General features: G+C 41.5%; 1 protein-coding gene across 2 annotated transcripts; it reads right to left on the bottom strand.

The window, feature by feature from the left end:
- Nucleotides 1-14811: 14811 nt before the first annotated feature.
- LOC138603797 (nuclear apoptosis-inducing factor 1) lies at nucleotides 14812-21515 on the bottom strand. 2 transcript variants are annotated; one of them, XM_069675710.1, is made up of 5 exons: nucleotides 21439-21515; nucleotides 18915-19130; nucleotides 18276-18695; nucleotides 17991-18044; nucleotides 14812-15901 (listed from the first exon to the last, which is right to left on the bottom strand). In XM_069675710.1, the coding sequence occupies exons 2-5, from the start codon at nucleotides 19039-19041 to the stop codon at nucleotides 15471-15473; spliced, it is 1032 nt and encodes a 343-aa protein (XP_069531811.1). In that variant the 5' UTR covers nucleotides 19042-19130; nucleotides 21439-21515; the 3' UTR covers nucleotides 14812-15470. The 2 variants fall into 2 exon arrangements, with proteins under 2 accessions (XP_069531811.1, XP_069531809.1); XM_069675708.1 differs by having other exon boundaries at nucleotides 14812-15907.
- Nucleotides 21516-21860: the final 345 nt, after the last annotated feature.

The following is a 21860-nucleotide window of genomic DNA, read 5'->3' on the forward strand; positions in this document are numbered from 1 at the left end:
AACTGGACCACGGAGTGGTGGAAGAAGGAGGCCTGGTCTGATGAATCATGTTCTTTTACATCATGTGTATGGCCGGGCGCATGTGCGTCTCTTACCTGGGGAAGACATGGCACCAGGATGCACTATGGCAAGAAGGCGAGCCGGCGGAGGCAGTGTGATGCTTTGGACAATGTTCTGCTGGGAAACCTTGGATCCTGCCGTTCATCCGTTCATCTGACCAAGTACACCCCTTCATGGAAACAGTATTCCCTAATGGCAGTGGCCTCTTTCAGCAGGATAATGCACCCTGCCACACTGCAGACATGCTTCAGGAATGGTTTGAGCACTTGGCCTGCAGACTCCCCAGATCTCAATCCAATCTGCGGGATGTGCTTGACAAACATGTCCGATCCATGGAGGCCCCACCTCGCAACTTACAGGACTTAAAGGATCTGCTGCTCACGTCTTGGTGCCAGATACCTCAGCACACCTTCAGAGGTCGGGTGGAGACCATGCCTCGACGGGTCAGGGCTGTTTTGGCAGCAAAATGGGGTCCTACATAATATTAGACAGGTGGTCATAATGTTATGGCTGATCTGTGTATTTGAAGGAAGCATGACTGGATAACTTTTGATATGTGGTTCAAAGTTTGGTTCTGAATCAAACAGCACTCCAACATTTCTGGCAATACGCTTTACATAGGCAGACAAGACACCAAGGCCAAGGTAAATATGGTTTTAAATTATATCAGCTCAATTTAATTTTAAATTGAATACTGCCCCTCCAGTATGTTAAAATGATAATCTCGAAGATTTTCATGTAAATAAATGTCTGTTAAGTGAGGTAACACAATGGTGATTGAGCCTATGGCCCACTGACGAAAGCCTTTGCATTTGCAGTATTACAGACTGGGTGTCTGTGGCGACTTTAGAGTAAAAAATCCCAAGCGGCGCCCAGTTAGTGACGCGTTTTCCATCAGCCAGCAGTGGTTGGTCTGCCAGAGAGGGTAGGCGGAGCTAAGCGGCTGCTTTTCCGCTCTCTGTAAGTGTTGCGAGTAAACAGTAATCTACTATGGCTGAACAAACAAAGAAAAGATGGATGACTACAGATACAACTTCAACAAGAAGTGAAAATCCAAAGAAAAAGAAACAGACTCGACGCTCAGATGAAGCAAACAGTCTAAAAAGGAAAGCGACCGTCAGCCAGGAAAATCAAGAGTTACAACCGGAGCCAACCGTGGACGTCACACATGCAGCACTGTCTGGATATCTGGGAAGTGTGCTCCAGCAATTACCGTTTATCACCATAGGTGTCGCCAAAGAGAACGAAACTGAGATCTTCGAGATTACCCCTTTAATATATGTTTATAACAAAATAATGAAACTACAGCCCGTGTATCAGCTATAATAAAAACCATCATATTTTAATAACCTCACCAGGTAGATTTGGAGCTTAAAAATAAACCAACTTCACCTGTGTTTGGTTAAGTTAAGGTACCAAAACTACTTGGTTTAGTTACGATACATGAAGGAAAGTATTAAATAAGGAATGAGTAAAAAGTAAAGTTGTGTTCATTAAGATAATTCTCCAGCTCCTGGGTGATCACTGTGTTTGTTCATACAATCCCCCCTAACCACCATCACAGCTGACTCTCTAGCTCTACATTTTACCTGCCTTTGAAAAACACTTTTAAGTTACAAAATATAATGTCTATATATAGGATTCCACATGTTGCTGCTATTTCATAACATGCAGTGAGACCATGAGGGATATATTCACCCACACAAGATTACAAATAGTAAAAATAAAGGAAAGAATAAAATAAAGTAAAAATATGGAGTGTAAAAAAATTAAAAGGAAGGAAATCAATCATTTGTACACGTTCCTAACTGAACACCTGTTTAAATTACCATCATTTCTGTTTTGTTTTGCACATGTCGCTGAAACCATTTGACACTTGTAACTAACTAACACTGCAACTGTGAGTGTGTGCATGAGCATGTGTGTGTGTGTGGCACATGTTCTTCTACATGATATCTCTTACACTCTACAACCTTCATGTCACACACGTGGCCTCGACGTCGTCTTCTTTTACTCTGAGAGACGCAGAAACTCTCAAATGTCCGTCAACAGTACCTCCTGCATCTCTCTGTGGACGCGGTGTGTGTGTGTGTGTGTGTGTGCGTGTGCGCGTGTCGGTCTTTGTGTCAGGAGAGCAGATGGACAGTGCACCCTCATCTGTATTACTTGCAGGAGTATGACATGAGTGTGCCACAGGGCATGGGAACCGGAGCGGAGTCATGTCACCCCCCCTCCAGACCTCCCATTACTCTGAGTGTTCGGCATCTGCCTCCTCTGCAGCCGCGGCAGCAGCTTGGAGATCTTCTCCCCGAGGAGACGGGGGAGCTGCTGCAGATCTGACCCTGCAGGCCCTCAGGGGAGAAGTCGGCCTGCTGTGTCCTCTCCTGCAGCCTCAGCCTGCTGCTGTCTGAGTGCGGGACAATGGGAGGTGTGGAGGGGCGTCTGCAGGGTGTGATGCTCTGTGTGTGTGTGGGGGTGTGTGTGTGTGTGTACATACAGCCTCATATGTATGCAAGTCATTGGGCTGATTGGTTGATCTCATTAAGATGCTGGATGCTGAAGGGAAACAAAATATGCACACAGCTCCTCCCCATTAAGCAAATATATGGGTTGAGACAAAGAGGAGTGAGGTGTCTGCAGGAAATCACTGCCTAACAATGACACAGACAGAAATACTGCATCCTGCAGCTTCTCTTTACTGTCCTCGTCACGTAGTGAAGTCAGTGATTTAAAACATTTTAGGCAGCTCTTGTTTCCTCTTGCAGGCCATCTGTGCCTACGCAGTCTACCTTAATCTATAGCCCTCCTCTGGACTGTAGCAGGACAGCTGACTCACAATACTACAGACAGCACACTACAGTACTTTTATTTAGTGCAATCTGTCCCTGTAGTCTCTCCCTTTCCTTATCGAAAGGATGCCCATACAATACATGTATGTCATGTTCAGTACACCAAAAATACCAGAATGTCCGACTACATTTAGTCCTATTTTGTTCATGCAAGCCCGCATGTCTTTTTGCCATTCTGGCCCACAATCCTCTGCAGCAGGAGATTCATCACACCACCTGAGCCACAGAGAGCGTGCAGATAGATGCTACAGATTGTGACGGATGTGACAGCAGGAGGAAGTTCATGGCTCAATGTTAACATGAAGTTTTATGTCCAAAGTGTACGCACACTGCATAAAAGGAACGTTTAAATGGAAGCTACAGTACGTACCACAGCACAAAACAAGTCAAATGCAATTTGAGAAGCCTCTTTTCTTATTCAACAGAGCATGATGTTCATTATGTAAATGACACTCCCATTTATAGACAATAAAGCATAGTTTGCTTTAGGGCGTGGCTACCAAACACTAACAAGTCTCTACCTTGCATTTTCATGGGACTGGATTTTGGTATTGGAGGTGTTCTGGCTTCTGTTTGTAGTACGTTTGTAGTCCAAGTGGTATTGACCAAACACATGTCAGCAGGCTGAGAAAAAACGTGTGTGTGGAGAGCAAAAGGGGAGGAACACAATCCACCATAATACGTACATAATTTAACTTTTTATTAATCTCTATAAACAGACATGCATGCAGCTGTAGCTGACAATCTGCTGTTAGAGGTCATATATCAACTCCATGAAGTCTATTCTCGCTTCTTAAGTTGCTAATTGGACTGTAAACAATGCAGCACACGGAAAAGGAAGTTCTTTAACGCTGACCGCTGGATACAAGGTAAGAGCCGTCAAGTTGGCTGTCACTCCTAGAGGCTGCATCGAATATCAGACTATAGCCGATGGGTTCAGAGATCGACACCATGGAGCCCTGTTAATCAGTAAAGAGATGTAGTAATGCATATCATTGTCATCCAAATATAGTCGCTTCTGGCACCCGAAAAACAGATGCTAACGGCCAAAATGTCAAACTCAAAGCTTCAAAACAGTAGTGTTGAATCCAATGGGCAGAGATGTGGACTCGAGTCATGGTGACTTGGACTTGAGTCGACCCGAGTCACTGTTTTGATGACCTGTGACTTGACAAAAATTAAATGACTTGAGACTTGACTTGAGGCATGATGACTCAGATGACTTGCGTGTTCATAAGTTTGAATGTTAGCTGTCAAATATAAAATGATAAAATTCAATGTTGTCAAGTTTCTGTCTAACTATCAAGTATGTATGCAGCGCAAACTGGGAGTCATGATTGTGATTGTCATGATTGGATGCCTGGTTGTCAAACTCCTCGCTATGGCAACACGCAACATCAAAGACCCCAAAAGAAGCCTCATCAGTCGTACTCATTACTACTCAATACAGTCTCAGAGCAGACCACCATCATGGCTGCGTCTGTGCCAAGAAAACACAGATACAATTCACTGTCATACTTTTTGAACAGGTTATATAATTGGCCAATAATATCATTATTAGACGAGCTGCTAACACCTTGTCTTTTCTCTTTATAAAGACCGGATACTACAGGTAAGAGTGCTGGATCTTGGGTGGAAAAAAGGTGACTTGACTCGGGACTTGATTTGCCTTAACTAAGGACTTGACTTGACTTGACATAACCTGTGACTTGACTAGAAGAAAAACCAAGACCAAGAAAAAATTCTCGAGACTTGCTTGGGACTTGGACCAAATGACTCTAGACTTGCTTGGGACTTGAGCAAAGATGACTTGGTCACAACACTGCCCATGGGTGATGTCAGGGTGGCTACATCCAGTTGTTAAATACAGTCTGCTCTGGATTTAGCATCTGAACAGGTAGCAGTTTGATAGGCTAACATAACTTGCAGTCGAAAATCTTGTGTTATTTGAAACTGAGACAGTTTATAATCACAACTATGTTTGTAAAGTATTTAGTATTTGGCAGGTCAGTTAGTTTAGTGTGTTAATCTGAGATGACTAACAGGTTTAGAAACAGTGCATAAAATATCAAATAAATCAGACAACCACGTTGACTCTCTAATCTTTACAGATGGGACTGAAACTGACACACATGCCAGTTTTACAGAGTCTCTTTTGGATGTCGATGATTATCTACATCAGGTATTGATAGTGACGATAGTTGTTAGCATGAAGTCACAGTAATTCTGCCTATTGCCACAACACATACACACAACCGTTCCTACCTTCTTTAGCATCAGGGTTAACAGTTCTTAACAGTCAATTTATTTATAAAGCACTTTTTAAAAATTAAAAACTATGACTAAAGTGCCTTACAGACTTTGTGGTTGAGCCCACACACTGTTTGGCTCTGTGCTTCATCAGTCAGTCAGGACAAAACAAAACCATGAAGTTTGTTATTGTAGAGACGTAAAGAGCACTCTCAAACCTTCATCAACCTTGTGATGGAACAAATGTTTTCCTCTTAACAATGTATAAGGTAAAGGTTCCCAACCCCTGGTCTGAGGTCCAGTACTGGGTCTCAAAATTACTGCAAGAAGAGCGTGAGGAAATACAACAACAAAAAGTAAAGTACAACAACAATGTTCCTATATATTTAATTGTCAATGAAATACATGGTAAGCTGTAGCAGGGACAGTCCATGGAGTTCAGCGTGGACAAACTTTGAAACAGTTTCATAATGTAGTATTCATGTTGGCATTTCTGCAGAGCTTAAAACATAACAATACAGGGAACTTTATCTTATCAACAAAATTACTAATACAAGGCAACCAGATCTGTGAGCTGCAGGTTAAACATGCAGGTGTATGAACAGTGCAAAAGAAGTTATTATAGATTTTAATCTTACAAATGCACAGATATATACATTAACACATCACCATGCATGCTGCAAACAGCTGACTTTAAAAAGTAAAAACAGTAATAAGAAGAAATTGTGTCTTTTTTCCACTGGCTTCAAAACAAACTCGCACAGTATGATCAGGTTCCTCACAACTCCAGGCATACTGCTTTTGTCCACAGGGGGCGCCAAAATCAACACGGCTGTGAGCGGGCTGTGCTTCAGTGGAGCTGTTTGATCCCCAGCTGTTGAGGTCTGCATGCCGAAGCGTCCTTGGGATACATTGCAGGCTCTGACATCATTATCTCTGGGCGGTGGCCGACAAGGGCAGTCAGTCTGCAACAGGACAAACATTTTTATTCGAAGAAACGGGCTGCAAATTCAGAAACGATGCAAAGTCAAAAACAAATGCAAAATCCCAAAACACGTGCAGCAAAAGAAATGAAGAAATGCATTGACATCAAACATGCTGCATGCAAAGTCAAAAATACACAAACCCAGAAAACACGTGCAAAAGAAAAAGCTGCAAATCCCATCAACACAACGTGACTCTGTCTAGCAATGCCCTGAGGCAGACCCGATGAGGGTCGAAACCAGTCAGTGTTTATATTGATGTTTTTTACGAGAGATGCCCTGATTCAGTTAAGTCATTTTAAACTACATCTATGACTCAGTGCGAGTGTGCAGGAAGAGAGCCCGTAGGCTTTCCTCCTTTGACAGTTCACTTTTTAGCCTTCAAGAGCGCCTGGCATTCACCTGGAGTTTAACACCTTGCTACTGTGAGCACCTAGTATTCCTCTTTTTCTAGTACACCACCTAGTAAGTGCTCCAGGCCTGTAGGGGGCGCTCGGTGTAACAGCTAAGAGCAAGAGTTACTTCCGTTAGCTACCGATCTAAGTTAGCCGTGCATACTATTTTGGCCAAATCAGTACGTACTGCTACTATAGTGTGGCATTTCCAACACAGCACTTGTGTTTCCTGCCTCTGCGATTACCTGACCCTTCCCCAACTGTTTCCACCTGTGTCTCGTTAGCCCTCCTTGTGTATATAGTCTGTGTGTTTTCCCTTCCTTGTTGCCAGTTCGTCTTTGTAGCTCCGTGTCAAACGTTCCAGCATTATTCCCTTGTGTCTAACTGATCCTTGTGTATATCCTGTTTCTTGCCTTTTTGCCTGATCCTCGCCTGTTTTGTTTGCCTGGTCTGACTGCCTACCTGTGTACTGATGCTTTGCCTGATTGAACTTTTACCTCTGATTTCTGAGCCGTGCATTTGAGTCCTTTCCCCTGTGTTCTCCAGTCGTTACACATTTAAAATAAGTTGATTTCCTATGTTAAATTACCTATAATAAAGTATCGTATATATGTATGTATACCTTCATAATACGTGTATTTAATTTTGCTACATTTTTGGGCTCATTTAGTGAAAATCCACAATGACAGTATTTTCCTTTGTGTTTAAAACATAACTGTTTCTTAACAGGTAAATAAGATGTTTGTTAGAAAGTTTCTCCAACAGGTGATCCTCCTGCGTCCTCTGGGTTTCCAGGTGTATCTTTAAAGATCCAGTTGCAATGATGCATAGTTGCACTAAAGCCACAGAAATCTCACAACTGAATTCCACCATTTGACGGAGCTTTGAGAAACATTTTGTTCGTTGGTTTCCTGAGACACAATGTGATTACAGCCTGAACATATGGACCAAACAAATGAGACAGTGAGTCACTGCTCACTTCTTAAATCCTCCCTGAAACAACAGACACGATGAGGTAAATAAAAGAGATGAATAATGACTCTTCTGTCGCGGCACAAAAGGAGGAATGATAATTATTTAATCCCTGTAAACCGCAGCAGCAGATCAGCCCTCTTCAAGACTACCTTTCCTCTGCGGACCACGAGCTCTGTCCTGCAGCAGCTTCAGTGGCAGATGGGAGATGAAAGAGGGACCCGGGGGGAGCGAGGGAATGAGAACAGGTGGGGGTGAAAACTGAAGAAAAGCAAAAGGGCACGGGGGTCAACTGGGGCAATAGAAAGGGGAGGAAACTTACATATAGACTCGCAGAGGACGATCGATGGAAAGATTTTCTTTCCTTTTCATTGAACCTCTGAATCTGCGTCTCTTTTGGCCAGATGTCGACTAACTGCAGAGACGTGAACGGTATCTACAGGATTAAGCTTGGAGATCGAAGAAGACCTAAACATTTGTTCTGCTGATGCAGCATTGGTTTCATTCACATACATGCAACATTATAGTGCAAATAGTGCAGAGAAATGCAGCCTATAGAGGAATTTCATAATGTGATTTAATGAAATACAGGTTTAGTGTAAATATTTCCTTTCTTTGTAAAGTAGACACGGCCGTATTTTATTCTGAAGGGAGAAGAATACAGTTTTAAAGGCCCTCAAAGTGAATAATGCCCTTTCAGAGGGGCTTAAGTCTCAGGTTTAAGGGCTCCCAGAAGAACTAAAGGTAAAAGACCGGCTCACAATGTGAATACAGCTGCCTATTCAGGACCCCAGCCCCCCCAGACACACTTTAATGCTGCCCCCTGCCTCCCTGCGATGGAGGAAGAAGCCCCAGCAGACTGTTGAACTCCTGCTGCATCCCCCCGTCCTCCTCCTCCCCTCCCTGCTGCGGCACGCGGGCCGCCCCCTGGCAGCTGTTTGAGGCAGAAGGGGCTGCAGGGGAACAATGCAATGTGACTTAACTCACCCTCTTTCTGTTCTGTGAGTGTGTGTGTGTGTGTGTGTGTGTGTGTGTATTTGGTCAGTATTTTTTTTACAGCCCATATATCAGGCAACCCCCATCCTAAAATGCTGATGTCCTTCACTGTTACACGATGTGAAAATAAGAATATAAGATCATTTTTACCTGTAAGATGAAAAGAGATGATATCACACATGTATCTAATGTGGTTGAATTCATTTCAAAATGGTATCATTTACATTCCAATGTAAAATTCTCCCTGCTGTACTAAAATGCTCTTGATCTCAGGACTCCACAGCTTCCCTTTGTCACAAGTTTTGCTCATGTCTGTGCCTTCAGTTTTTAAATCATTTTCAGCATCAGGTGGTAAAACAATAACTCCTAACCAGCTACCTGCAGTATTTGTTACAGTAAAGAATGAACAGAGCTTTCTCAACCTCAAAGAAATTCAGATTGCGCCTCTTTTCGCTTGTCGTCTTATTCTGGAAGAGTTCAGGATGTGTTTTGAAGTCATAAAAAGTCAGGTACGTGGTAGATGGTCCAGAAGAAAGAGAAATATAATAAGACGTGCTCATCATTTACTACCTTTGTTTATAATGAAATACATAAAACTAAAGTCAAAGAAAAATGAATTGCACAGGACTGAACTTGACCCAATGTTTCTAATGTGTGGACCTGCTCAGTATAAACTGAGTCTACTTATATTTCTGCACAGCTGACCTTAGCGCGTGTGTGTGTGTGTGTGTGTGTGTGTGTGTGTGTGTGTGTGTGTGTGTGTGTGTGTGCAATAAAGCTTTATAGAAAGATGTGATTCAACTAGAAACAAACCTCAAAGCTGCGCTGGGTTTAAATCATAATATGAAAGAAACATTTTAACTACCTGGACCAAGACATCCTTCCTTTGTTGTCATCATGAAGTTAAAAGTATGGATAGAAAGTAGCAGTGGTCATCACCATACATCAATCATGTTGTGATTAATTTCCTCTTTTCTACTGCAAATTTTGTCCCCAAATGAAAACTTTGAAACACGTTTCAGCCTGATCATCCAACTTTAATTCATACTGCAGTAAAATGTGATTTATCAAGCAGACAGACAATCAAATCCTACTAATCTGAACTTGTACTAAAGTCTACGCTGTGTGCAAATGTGGGCGCTATACTGTGCTATTAAATGATTCTTTAAACAGTGCAACTTATATAAAACAGTGTTGCTGCTGCTTTTGCGAATGAGAGTAAAAAACAGTTCGACTAAAGTTAAATCATTTCTCCAGCTTTGTTTCAACCAGCTTCCCACACTGCAGACCGCACAAGTCAGCACCATCTAGTGACTTGAAGGAGGAACTGTTTTGATCAACCCAGTCTTTGCAATATTACTGTCATTATTTATATTTGAAAAGTATCCAAACAATATTGCCACATAAAATAACACAATATAATAATTATAACTTTATTTATAAAGCAACTTTAAAAACAAGAGTTTACAAAGTGCTTTGACAAAACAAACAACATGACCCAAACAACATGGCCGACATATAAGACAACATAAAGGTACAGAAGTTAAAACAAGAGGACATGCAGCAGAGAGGAAAAGGTAAAAGCAGTGCTGTGACCAAGTCATCTTTGCTCAAGTCCCAAGTAAGTCTCGAGTCATTTGGTCCAACTCTCAAACAAGTCATTTTTTCTTGGTCAAGTCAAGTCAAGTCACGTCACGTCGAGTCCTTAGTTAAGGCAAGTCAAGTCACCTTTTTTCCACCCAAGATCCAGCACTCTTACCTGTAGTATCCAGTCTTTATAAAGAGAAAGACAAGGTGTTAGCAGCTCGTCTAATCATGATATTATTGGCCAATTTATATAACCTGTTCAAAAAGTATGATAATGAATTGTATCTGTATTATCTTGGCACAGACGCAGCCATGATGATGGTCTGCTCTGAGACCGTATTGAGTAGTAACGAGTACGACTGATGAGGCTTCTCTTTGGGGGCTTTGATGTTGTTTGTTATCATAGCGAGGAGTTTGACTGACAGCCATCCAGTCATGACAATCACAATCATGATTCCCAGTTTGCGCTGCATACATACTTGATAGTTAGACAGAAACTTCAGCTAACTACAGCTAACATTCAAACTTATGAACACACGCAAGTCTTCCGAGTCATCATGCCCCAAGTCTCAAGTCCACATCTCTGGGTAAAAGCAATAATGAGCAATAAAAGAAAATTAATGAATTGTGAAGAAATAAAATAAATAAAAGCAGTCAAAGAAATAAAGGAAATAAAAGCAATTAATAAGAATAATAGCAAATAAAACTAAAGTCAGTAGAAGACGATAAAAAGGCAATTAAGAGATGATGAAGAAATAATGTATTTATTTTTCCCACAACCCAACTAACCGCTGTTTAATCCAGTCAACATGCTGAAGAGTATGCAGTGAAATAAACCCAGAAAGGGTCCTCACTTAAATAGCTGAGATTTAACAGTGAGCACATGGCCAAGTCATATGATTGACATAAGCTGAACCATACAGTCAATGGGCTGAACTAATCAGCTGCTTGGTGCTGAGTGCACAGTTCTGCAGATTCTCCTTTAAAATGATCAGCAGATTAAAGAAGGAAAACATACGCTCAGTAAACGTTAAATATCTCAGTGAGCTGTAAGAGCCACTGATCTTTCATTCGATCAGTTGTGTCTCCTCTTGTCTTGTTTGGTCGTGTACTAATCTGCTGAAGTCACGTTCTGAAATAAAGCTCACAAGTAACACCATGATAAATGCATTATTACTGCCATGTATAGACTCAAGTGAGTTTTCTGATTGTCCTGATTCACAGGAAAACTGACAATACGCCTGTTTTAATTTAAAAACCCTTAAAAACTATTCTGAGTGTCTTCTGATTGTATTTTAATGCTACACAAACATACAGACAAACTCTGAACATGTCTTCATCGTCTGACCCCTTCAGAGCAGACAGACGGTGCAGCAGAGCCCCCTACTGGAGTTTACATGAACCTGCAGAATTAACTGTTATTCCTGTTACCTCGATGTAAAAACAGTGTCAGGATGTTTCCATGAAGGATAATCTTAACTTAATAAAAGACTTAAGACTACACTTAAAAGATACATCTGTTATTTTTCTCTGTTTTCCATACTTTCAGTACATCCCATAAAAGGACCAAAACAAACAATGTGTTAGTCCGTCTCTCAGTGCTTTCTGAAATAGCTGTCTTGTTTGAGGGACTCAGGCCATTCTTTCCTTGTGAAAAAGGAAATCTTTTTAAAAAAGCATAATAAATATATTCTTTGATACTTAAGAAGTGTACAGTAGCTTCCTCAACCAACTTGGCACTGTATGTTTACAGAGTGGTACTTAAAAAGGAGGAAATTCAGCATTTCTTTGGGACTATTTTGAACAGCGGATTCCTACATGTTTGGTGCGTTAGTTAGTGTGCTATAAATTCCTTAAATACATATGGCACTAAATCAGAGCGCTGCTGTTTATTGTTATGAAGGCACATGTCACATTGTGCAAGTAAGTAAGTCAGTAAAATGTATTTATAGAGCACACAGACAGAAGTCAAAAAGTGCTTCACATCAACAAAATACAACATATACATAGATAAAAGCATTAACACTAAGGAGGCTCACTGAGCAACATAAAAACATTCAATACAGACACTGCAGAAACAAGTCAAATAGGCAACACAATAAAATACACGGAGCATTCATCATAAGTAGACTGGGTGAAAAACATTTTAGCTGAATACCTGCACGAACAGATATGTTTTTAACTGTTTTTTAAAGACTCAGCAGAGTCAGAAGAAGGTATACATGTGGGCAGGGCATTCCAGAGGCTTAGTGCTACGGCCTCAAAAGCACGATCACCACGAGTCTTAAGGCGTGTCCGTGGAAGTGGAGGACGTGTGTTGGACCTTTGAGAACAGGCTGAAGAGTATGGGTGGATAAGTTTTGCCAAATATTCTGGGGCCTAACCGTAGGGCTCTATTAGTGAGGGGGAGAATTTTGAACTTGATCCAATAAGCAACAGAGAGCCAGTGAAGAGATTTCAGTACGGGAGTGATGTGAGACCATTTGTTTGATCTGGAGAGAAGTCTTCTGTATTGTGCACCAGTGTGGCTTACTGATGTATTTTATATAACGATAACAGAGCTCTGTGGCACAGAGAATCACTTTTTCAGAGTCTATATACAGAGACAACACAGGTTAGGTTTACATTTGTTTGTTTGTACTTTTTCTGTATTTGTTGACAATGAGAAAATATGTTTATAAGTGTGATTTTTATGAGCAAGGAAGAGCCGTGGACGGATCTGTCACAGTCATAACAGAGTTTTGGGACTTAACTTAATAATTAATATGCCATTCATCCATCATCTATACCACTTACCCTGTTCAGGGTCGCAGGGGGGCTGGAGCTGATCCCAGCTGTCATTGGTCGAGAGGCGGGGTTACACCTGGACTGATCACCAGTCAATCACAGGGCTGACACATAGAGACAGACGACCTTTCACGCTGACACTCACACCTACAGGCAATTTAGAGTCACCAGTGAACCTAACGAGCATGTGTTTGGACTGTGGGAGGAAGCCGGAGACCCCAGAGGGAACATGCAAACTCCAAATAATGACGTGATGACATTTTCTCTCCTAGAAGTCAAAGGTCAATGGAAAAACACTTTTCTGGCCGGTATTCTTGTCCCATTCTTCTTAACGCAGCATCTCAGGTCCGGGGGGAATATCTTCTTTTTTTAAAATAAGGTGAATTATTTTTTTGTTATACATGAAAACAACAGCATGCTCCATCTGTGATCCCCTCAATCTGTTCCTCGCGTACCTGTTGACAATCACATGATCTGCAGTGACAGAGAGAAAAAGGGGTGTTCTCTGGTGTTATGTTCCTTCTGTAATTGACTGTGCTTCAACCTCTCCTGTTTAATGTAGGCTTACTTATGCTGTTGTGTTGTCTGTGGGTCATTTAATCTTCCATATTTCAACACACATCGTAGCACTTGAAGCTGTTTGTTGGCTCTTACTGACTTCGTTCCCTCCTGTCTCGATCGTTGCTTGTGTTGTATTAACTCTCAGATGTACGTCGCTTTGGACAAAAGCGTCTGCTAAATGAAATTGTAACATCGTAACATTGCAAGAGCTACTGTAGCTCAGACTGCTGAATGAAGTTAACATTGGCTCTGATAGAAAAGTGTCAGAACACACAGTGCATCAGTTTGTTGTATATGGGGCTGTGTAGCCACAGACCGGTCAGGGTGCCCATGCTGGTCATAATGTTCTGTATATCCCACTTCCTGACCACAGTTACTCTGTTATTGTATGAGAAACATCGATGGATATAAACTTCAAAGTGACTGGCTGACATGAAACAACAAAGTAGTTCCTGTTATTATGCGTTTTCAGTTAGCATAGAAGTAAACCACCCTACACTGAAGGACTGTAATATAAAAGCAGCTGAAGCCTTAAAGGAGAAGTTTGGCATTTTTAAACCTTAAACACTATTTGGACACATTTGTGTCGATACGACTCACTGGAACAAAAACTTTTGGAATTGGTCCAGTAGATGTCCTCTGCCATAGCCGCAGTACGGCCACAATGGCTGCAACATAATCCCCTGGGGCAAATAGTGCTTGTTTTACAACTGACAGGCTCAGATTGTTACTCCAGGTGTCCGACAACATTACGGGAAATGATCCCTACAAAGATTGTCCTTTTTTAAAAGAGTAAGATCCTTTTTGTGTAACTACAAACAGAAGTCTCGCTCTGAAATCACGCAGGTGGTGAGATGTTACCTGAACCGGACGGTGGTTCAAATGCCTAATCTACACCATCGATCAGGTAAATATTCAGCCAAGGCTTTTGAATAAATTGCTGCTCCGGAGCAGGTTAGGTGTTCAGCATAGGTTACCATGGTGATCTACCCCGGTAAGAAGTGAACCAGCTTTGTAGTACTGAAAGCTCAGGGTTAACCCTGAAATACATTGATAGCCGCAAATCCTGCTGGAGTAACAATCTGAGCCTGTCAGTGGTAAAAAGTTTTTGTTCCCAAGTCACCTCAACACACAGATTTGTATATATGTATAAGATAAATAGTCTTTCGTAAGAAAGGTTTTTTAGAACAATCAGAAAATGAAGCAGTTCATATTTTCTAAGATGACTTCAATCTGCTATCTTCAGTTAGATCATTGTTTAACATCTCTATAAGCCAAAGCTGCAGCCCATGAATCCGAATGGATTTAAACAAAGACGAATTCTTTGCAGAGTCTCAGCCTAGGAAATAACTTCTGTTGTGTTGTGTTGGGTTTATTCCATATTTAAAAGAAGTTATTCAAACGTTCATATTCAAGTGTTCATGTTTGCAATGTAAAAAAAAACTAAATCAGACAATCACAAAGTATTCAGTTACAAGTATTTTCAAAGTATCTAACGTAACTTTCACACATAGAGACCATATGATGGTCAGGTGCGGAAATCCACTCACCATTACAGTACATGTGATAATCTCCAGACACTGATGCAACTACAACTTATACAAAGACACACAAACGGATGTGACTGACATTTCAAAATAAAAGACTCCTCCTTTGCAGGCCAACATTAAAAGAATGTAAAGGCTTTAAATGTGGTGTATGCTTAATAAAAAATGCTTTACAAATCAAGTGGTAGGAGTCTGACGTTCAGTAGCAAAAGAAAAAAAGATAAAACCCCTCCATGTGTTCTTTTCTTTATGGCTAACAGCTTACTGTATCAATCTGTTTTCATGTAACCTCACAGACAGCAACTCCATCAACACAATAATTCTACAAATACAGTTTCAAAATAGAACAGAAAATCTGTCGAGTCCTACCCAAAAGTACAGTAACCAGCGGTGGAGTCCAAGGGAACGTACAGGTTCCTGCACCTGAAGGCCATGTATGTAGTCAGTGACTTAACTTAACAGCATCTGTCTGGCACCTTGATGCTATAACGCCGGCCGTCCGTTCAGTTTGTCATGCATGAGTGCGATCGCTCCGCCTGTGAAGTCTCTGAGAACCTGCACCGTCTCTCGCTGGAGCTGCAGCGACTCACGCACAAACTCCTGCTGAGTCTCGGCCAGCTGCTGCACCGACTCAGACAGCAGCTCCAGGGAGCGTGAGACCGTCTCCAGCAGGATGTTGGTGGCGTGCTGCTCCTGAAGGCTGAGCGATGCATTATGCAGCAGGCTGTCTCTGGTGTTCTGCGAGGGTGGCCCGGGCATTGGAAGCGAGGCTGTCGATGTTGAAGGTCCCGAGGACGTCTGAGGTTGTTTCTGGAGGCCGTTGTTTCCTTGGTGATCCTCTGTTGGTTTTGCTGCTTGAGAAGAAGGAAGCATGTCGTCCCTTTGGTCGTCGTCTGAGTCTCCGAATGCAGCTTCTGCATCTTGAGACAAAGAAAAAGGGCTCATCAGTGTTTTGTTATTGCTGCAGAGATGATCCGAAACCATATATCATCCTCCTGTATACTGATTTTGATACCTGAATTTGCCAATAGGCCAATACCAAGTACTGATCCACTATCAGTGCTATATTAAAAAAATAACTAGCTATATACTACTCACCGTATATCAATCACTCAATTTCGTTTACATAGCACCAAATCAACCAAAGTAAAACTGAAAGGAATCCTAACATAAAACAATCTGAGCACCTTCACACAAGCTGAGCTAACATAAGGGGTTCTGCAGCCCCTCCTGACGTGCCATGTCTGGAGAAAAACTCATTTAAAAGTGAAACTGCTTTATTCAGTGTGGGTCCTAATAAAGTTACAACCTCATCTAGAATAGCTCTTCACATTAAAAATGATCTCAATTGAGTTCTACTTTGCCGCTCTAAAACAGTCTCTAGTGGCAGCACAGCGTAACATGTTGTGTAGGCCAGGGTTACATTAAACGGTATCTACAATGTTACAATGTTACAATTTCATTTAGCAGACGTACATCTGAGAGTTAATACAACACAAGCAACGATCAAGACAGGAGGGAACAAAGTCAGTAAGAGCCAACAAACAGCTTCAAGTGCGATCGGACACTGGTGGCGACAGGAAGTGTTTTTTTGTATAATCATCATCAACAACATCAACAAGGTCAATATAGTCATCATCATCATCATCAATATCCTCAACAACATAAACAACATCCTCAATGTCAATAGCATCGATAAGATAAGATTAGTTCTTTATTGATCCCCAGAGGGGAAATTCGGTTGTTGCAACTGCACAAAGACAAGCAAGAAGCAAGTCGCAAGAAGGCAAGTACAAATAGAAATAGATAAAAATGAAATAAAATAAGAGGTATCCCACAATCCCTGGCTGAGGAGGCCAGTGCCTTATCCATTAGGCCACTGGGACTCTATCATTAAGGTCAGAGGTGTTCATAAAGAGCTGGGTCTTTAGCTTCTTCTTAAAAGTGGAGTTTGGTAGCTCGTTCCACCACCGGGCGACGACTGAGGAGAAGAGTCTAGTTAGAGACTTAGGGCCCTGTTGTGATGGGAGAACCAGGCGCCTTTCATTGGCAGAGCGTAGTGGGCGGGACGGAGTGTCGACCTGGATGAGGGCGTTCAGGTAGGCAGGAGCCGTTTTTGTTGCTGTTTGTTGCTGATTTTGAGATTCGGTATCAACTGGCTTTTCGCTGGTATCACGTGTAGTTGTCCGGCAGATAAAGATAACGGCCAAAATGTCCGGTGGGAAGATATGCCAAATAAATAAATAGTTAAAAAATTGATAATTGTGTATTGTTGCCAAGAGAACTGAAATATAAACTTATACAGCCTTTGCCTCCGATGTTACACTGTACGTGTCGAGTGTGGCTGCAGAGCGAGGATCCTCGCTCCAGAACCGGATAAAAACGACCCTGAGTAGCCGCCTCACTGAGGAAAAAAGGTTAATAACTTGCAAGTTGTTCCAGTGGGTTGGATGGTTTCAACTTTGCAAAAGCAGAGGAGCAGTTCTGTTCAGTGAAGCCCCAATGTAAACTGACATAAATGGTAATTTGACAAACGCAAATTTAGACCGACGAGGCTATTTTTTTTTTTTTTAGACCTTTAGACCCTGTATTGACTTGTTGATGTAGCTTATTTTAAAGATATTTTATTCAGTGTTAGGGAAATGCAAAGACACACATTTAGGATGACGTCTTATAAATGTATTAATGTAAAATTAATTAATTAATTAATTAGGTATTTATGGCTATTTTAAGCATATGGCCGGAATTCTGGAATATTAATGGCCAAATTGGCCATCAAAAAGAAAGTCAGGCGTAAATCTGGTGTAGGCTATTGTTTTGGAGCAACGTAAAAAGTTCTGTATTTTTCAGATAGGTACATATAGACTGAAGTATTCACTGATATCCAATCCTGCATTCTCGGCAGTATCGGCTGTTCAGATGCTGGTTTTGGTTTAATAACAACGCTACTAAAAACATGTTGCAGGGTCTTTCTGAATTTCTAACCAAACCTTGACAACTCACCTTCTGTCGCAGGTACTTCATACTGCATATCATAGGAAGGTTGTGATGAGTCCCCTGCAACATACAAAGCATACAAAGCTTATTAATGAAGCCATTAAAACAGTCAACTGTGGACTTTGAAAAATTCACCACCAGTATGACATACATTTATATCTCGTGAGTACAGTAATTACACACGTACTGTAAGAGAAAGATGATATGACTTTATTCAAAATAAATAGATTTTTATAAATGTCACTGATATTTAGCCTGAAAGGAAGGTGAGAAGATGCTTTAATCACTTACTTATGCTGTAGGAGGTTGGAGGGGGCATAGGCGCCATATCCAACCCACCATTAGGTGAACTTTGCATTCCCATCATATCCTCCTCATCCAATTCTTCCTCCTCCTCTGGCACGTCGTCATCATCACCAAGTGGACCAAAGTCAGCCGTGCTATGGTCTTCCTCGTCCATCTCCAGAATCTGGAGCACTATTTTCTCTGTCTGGTTAAGGTCTCTGGAAAGGCGCGAGTTGAGGCCCCTGTGGGGAACTGTCCCTGACCGCATGGCAGACACTTTCCGCTTGGTGTCACACTTTAGATCAGACCATTTCTTGATGACCTCGATGACCTCGCGTTGGCACTCCCCGATCTCATTGACTCTTGCTGTAATCTCTGCCCATGTGCGCTTCTTAATGTCTGTTGGCACACCACGATTAAATTTACCTGTGGGAGGGGAAACAGAATAACCTTAAACATTTATGTTTAAATGTCATTATACAATCTTTGTATGCCATAGCTTCTTCTGCTTAGCTTTGTTTATTTTGGTTTCGATTAACCAGCTACTGTGCAATCACTCACTTCCCGGAAACCCTGACAGATTACTCTTCAATTAGAAGTTAAGTAAAACAATTCTGACAGGGACAAGCTCTTAAAGAAACATACCCACAATAACCGTACGATGCTTCCTCACTTCATCCAACAGTATGTGGACTTCACTGAAAGAGAAACGAGCTTTTCTTTTCTTGAAGCGAGTAACACTGTCTTGGCTGTAGTATAATGGTGAAGACATCCTCCACGCAGAGTCAGTTGGTATCCAGCTGCCTTGGTGTCTCTGCTGTGCTTCAACGTCTGCAGCCAGCCGGCAGTAGTGTCAAGAGTCTGATAAACAAAGAAATGAAAATGAATGAGTGTTTATGGGAAATCAGCTCCTGTGTCATTAATATACTACTCTTGAACTATATTCAGCACCCTTCTTAAGCCCTTTTTACACTGCGGGTCCACCTCAGCGCCGTAATGAAGCTCCATCCTCATGCCACCTTTGTCATTCTACATTGGACCACGCAACGCCGGCGTAAAGCCGTCCCAGAGTGTGTTTTTAAATGGCGTCCTGGTGTTGTGGAAGCAAAACGTGTGCGAGGTGTAAAAAAACAGCGCGTGCTTAAAATGCGCAAACACGGCGCTGTTCCGCCCTGCCGGCTCTGCAGTTTACACTGACGCTGTTTCGCCTCTGTCACTACCTCCTATGCCAGCTCACAGGCGGGACGACTTCGCCCCACCATTACACCTCTGTGCGTTCTACATAGAAGACAGAACGTAACAGAGGCGTTATAATACCGCCTTTAACTGGCAGTGTAAAAAGCCCTTTAGTGACTAATGGGGTTCAACAAGGTGGAATTTTGTCACCTCTTCACTTTAACCTGTATATGGATGATGAAACAGCAGAAAGCATGTAAGGCAGGATGTACGGTGGGGGATAGTCTTGTCAACCATCTGATGTATGGTAATGACTTAGTCATCTTGTCTCCTAACAGTGCTGGCTTACAGCAACTGCTCAGAATCTGCTCTAGTTATGGTGTGCAGTATGACATCAAGTTTAACCCCCCAAAAAAGTGTCATCATGATTGTTATAACCAAATAGGATCGGAAGAACAATTTTCCTTCATTCTTTATTTCTGAAGCGCTTAGTGTCGTTAATAAAATAAAATACACTAAAGTACTTAGGTCACATAATCAGGAATGACTGATGATGATGTGCAGTGCCAGTGTTGCGAGCTGTATGCACAAGCCAATATGCTGGCACGCAAATTTTACATGTGCACTTTGCTGTTAAAACATAGCTTTTAAGAGCTTACTGTACTCCACCCACCTGTGGTGTAACTACAGTAAAGCTAAAATGAAGAAGCTTCAGGTGGCACACAATGATGCATTCCAAATCCTACTTAAAGTACCAAGGTGGACGAGTGCAACGGTATGTTTGTATCTAATAATGTTCCAACCTTCCATGACGTACTCAGGAATTTAATGTTCAAATTTATGAGTCTATTAAGTCCAAAAAACGTAATCATTATGGTGCTATGTCAACCCACACTAAGCGACACCAGGTGTTTTTCTTGTTTCTGGAAACTAGTGATGCACGATATTGGATATTTTGCCGATATCCAAAATGCCAATATTTTCCAACTCTATTGCCGATTGCAGATTTCCATACTGATATATTAGGCACATGTTTTGTTTCCACCTAATTGCAGAGAAAATGACATATCTGCCAATGCCGATATGTAATTTTCAAGTCGTAATCTGCAGATAACATTCATCCCGACTGGAAACAGTGGAAAAATTGTCTTTATGTGTTTTAAATCACAGTTGCAAACTGTAATGATTTCATCCTTTGATTGTTGTCTATTTTTTTTTAATTATTATTATGCTTTTTATGCTGATTGGGAATTAAGTCCACATTAGCATAGAAACTTTAATGAACTGTATTGATTATATTCCTGTTTTAACCTTCTGTTGTTGTCTTTTATTGTATGTAATGTGTTTTGATATGGACCTATGTGTCTGAAATAATGAGATATAGTATACATGAAAAGTTGACTTGATTAAAGCCCCAGTGAGCAGTACGCAGACATAACGACACACTCATTCAAGCTCAACAGCTGGGAAATGATCGTGTGTGCAGGTCTAGTTCGTTAATTGATAAGCTGAATAGATCAATAATATTTGCAATATTTTGACTTACACAGTAACATGCATAGGTAAAACTGTTCTCACGTCGTAAAGTGGGGAAACAGAGCAGGGTTAACTTTGCGTGATAATAATGTCAGTGCAAACAGTGAATGAACAATGGACGATGCTATGGTCCATTGACACAAGCGACAGCCTGGTTAGCTTGGCTAGCTTTATTTATAGCCCTGACGTTACATTACAAATATATTTCAAATATAATCCCCCGACTACTTTTAACGAGTAACAGCTATTCTATTTTCCTCATACACAAACACACAGTTAGCTTAGCTAGCTGTAGTCAAACGTTACAAAACAGCACGCTAGGTTAGCTGTCTGTGCAGCAACGTTAGCTAGCGCTGTGTTAGAGTCAGAAATGGCTAATGAAGCACTTATTTAACGTAACCAAATTGCAAGAGGTGTATTTTAAAGGGTAAAATAACTAATTAGATGGTAAACATACCCCCAAGTCAAAGAAGTAGAGTTTTGGTCCACAAACGTAATGATAAACTTCCTTATCGACAAGATAGCTATCGTCAAGCTAGCCCGTATGAAGCTAACGCTACACAACAGATGTCCGGTTAACCTGCGCTAGCTAGCTAACTACGGCAGCTGGCAGTAGGAATCATACACGGAGATAATTTTGTTTTGGAAATAGCACATGACGTTTAAGTATTGTTTTCACGTGTGACTTATAATAATAACGGCGATTATTCTGGTAATTTCACTAATTACGTTTGTTTTGTTTTATTGCTGCAATTTCCCCGTTGTAACAACGTACTTTTATTTTGAAGGGGCCGGCTTATATTCCGGTGTCGCAGGCTAACTTGACTCAACAACTGACTGGCACACACGCACGCGCGCTCACGCACACAGAAGGAGAAA

This window comes from Semicossyphus pulcher, unplaced genomic scaffold, assembly GCF_022749685.1.
Source record: "Semicossyphus pulcher isolate SPU_LCO1_2020_fin unplaced genomic scaffold, fSemPul1.0.p SCAF_10, whole genome shotgun sequence".
Taxonomy (NCBI): Eukaryota; Metazoa; Chordata; class Actinopteri; order Labriformes; family Labridae; genus Semicossyphus; species Semicossyphus pulcher.

Excerpts from the sequence above, each read along its gene's own strand:
- LOC138603797 (XM_069675708.1), bottom strand. The coding sequence starts at position 19,041 with ATGTCTTCACCATTATACTACAGCCAAGACAGTGTTACTCGCTTCAAG. Across the intron at positions 18,696-18,914 it reads GCATCGTACGGTTATTGTGG|GTAAATTTAATCGTGGTGTG; the intron begins GTATGTTTCTTT and ends CCCCTCCCACAG. Across the intron at positions 18,045-18,275 it reads TCCAACCTCCTACAGCATAA|GGGACTCATCACAACCTTCC; the intron begins GTAAGTGATTAA and ends TGTATGTTGCAG.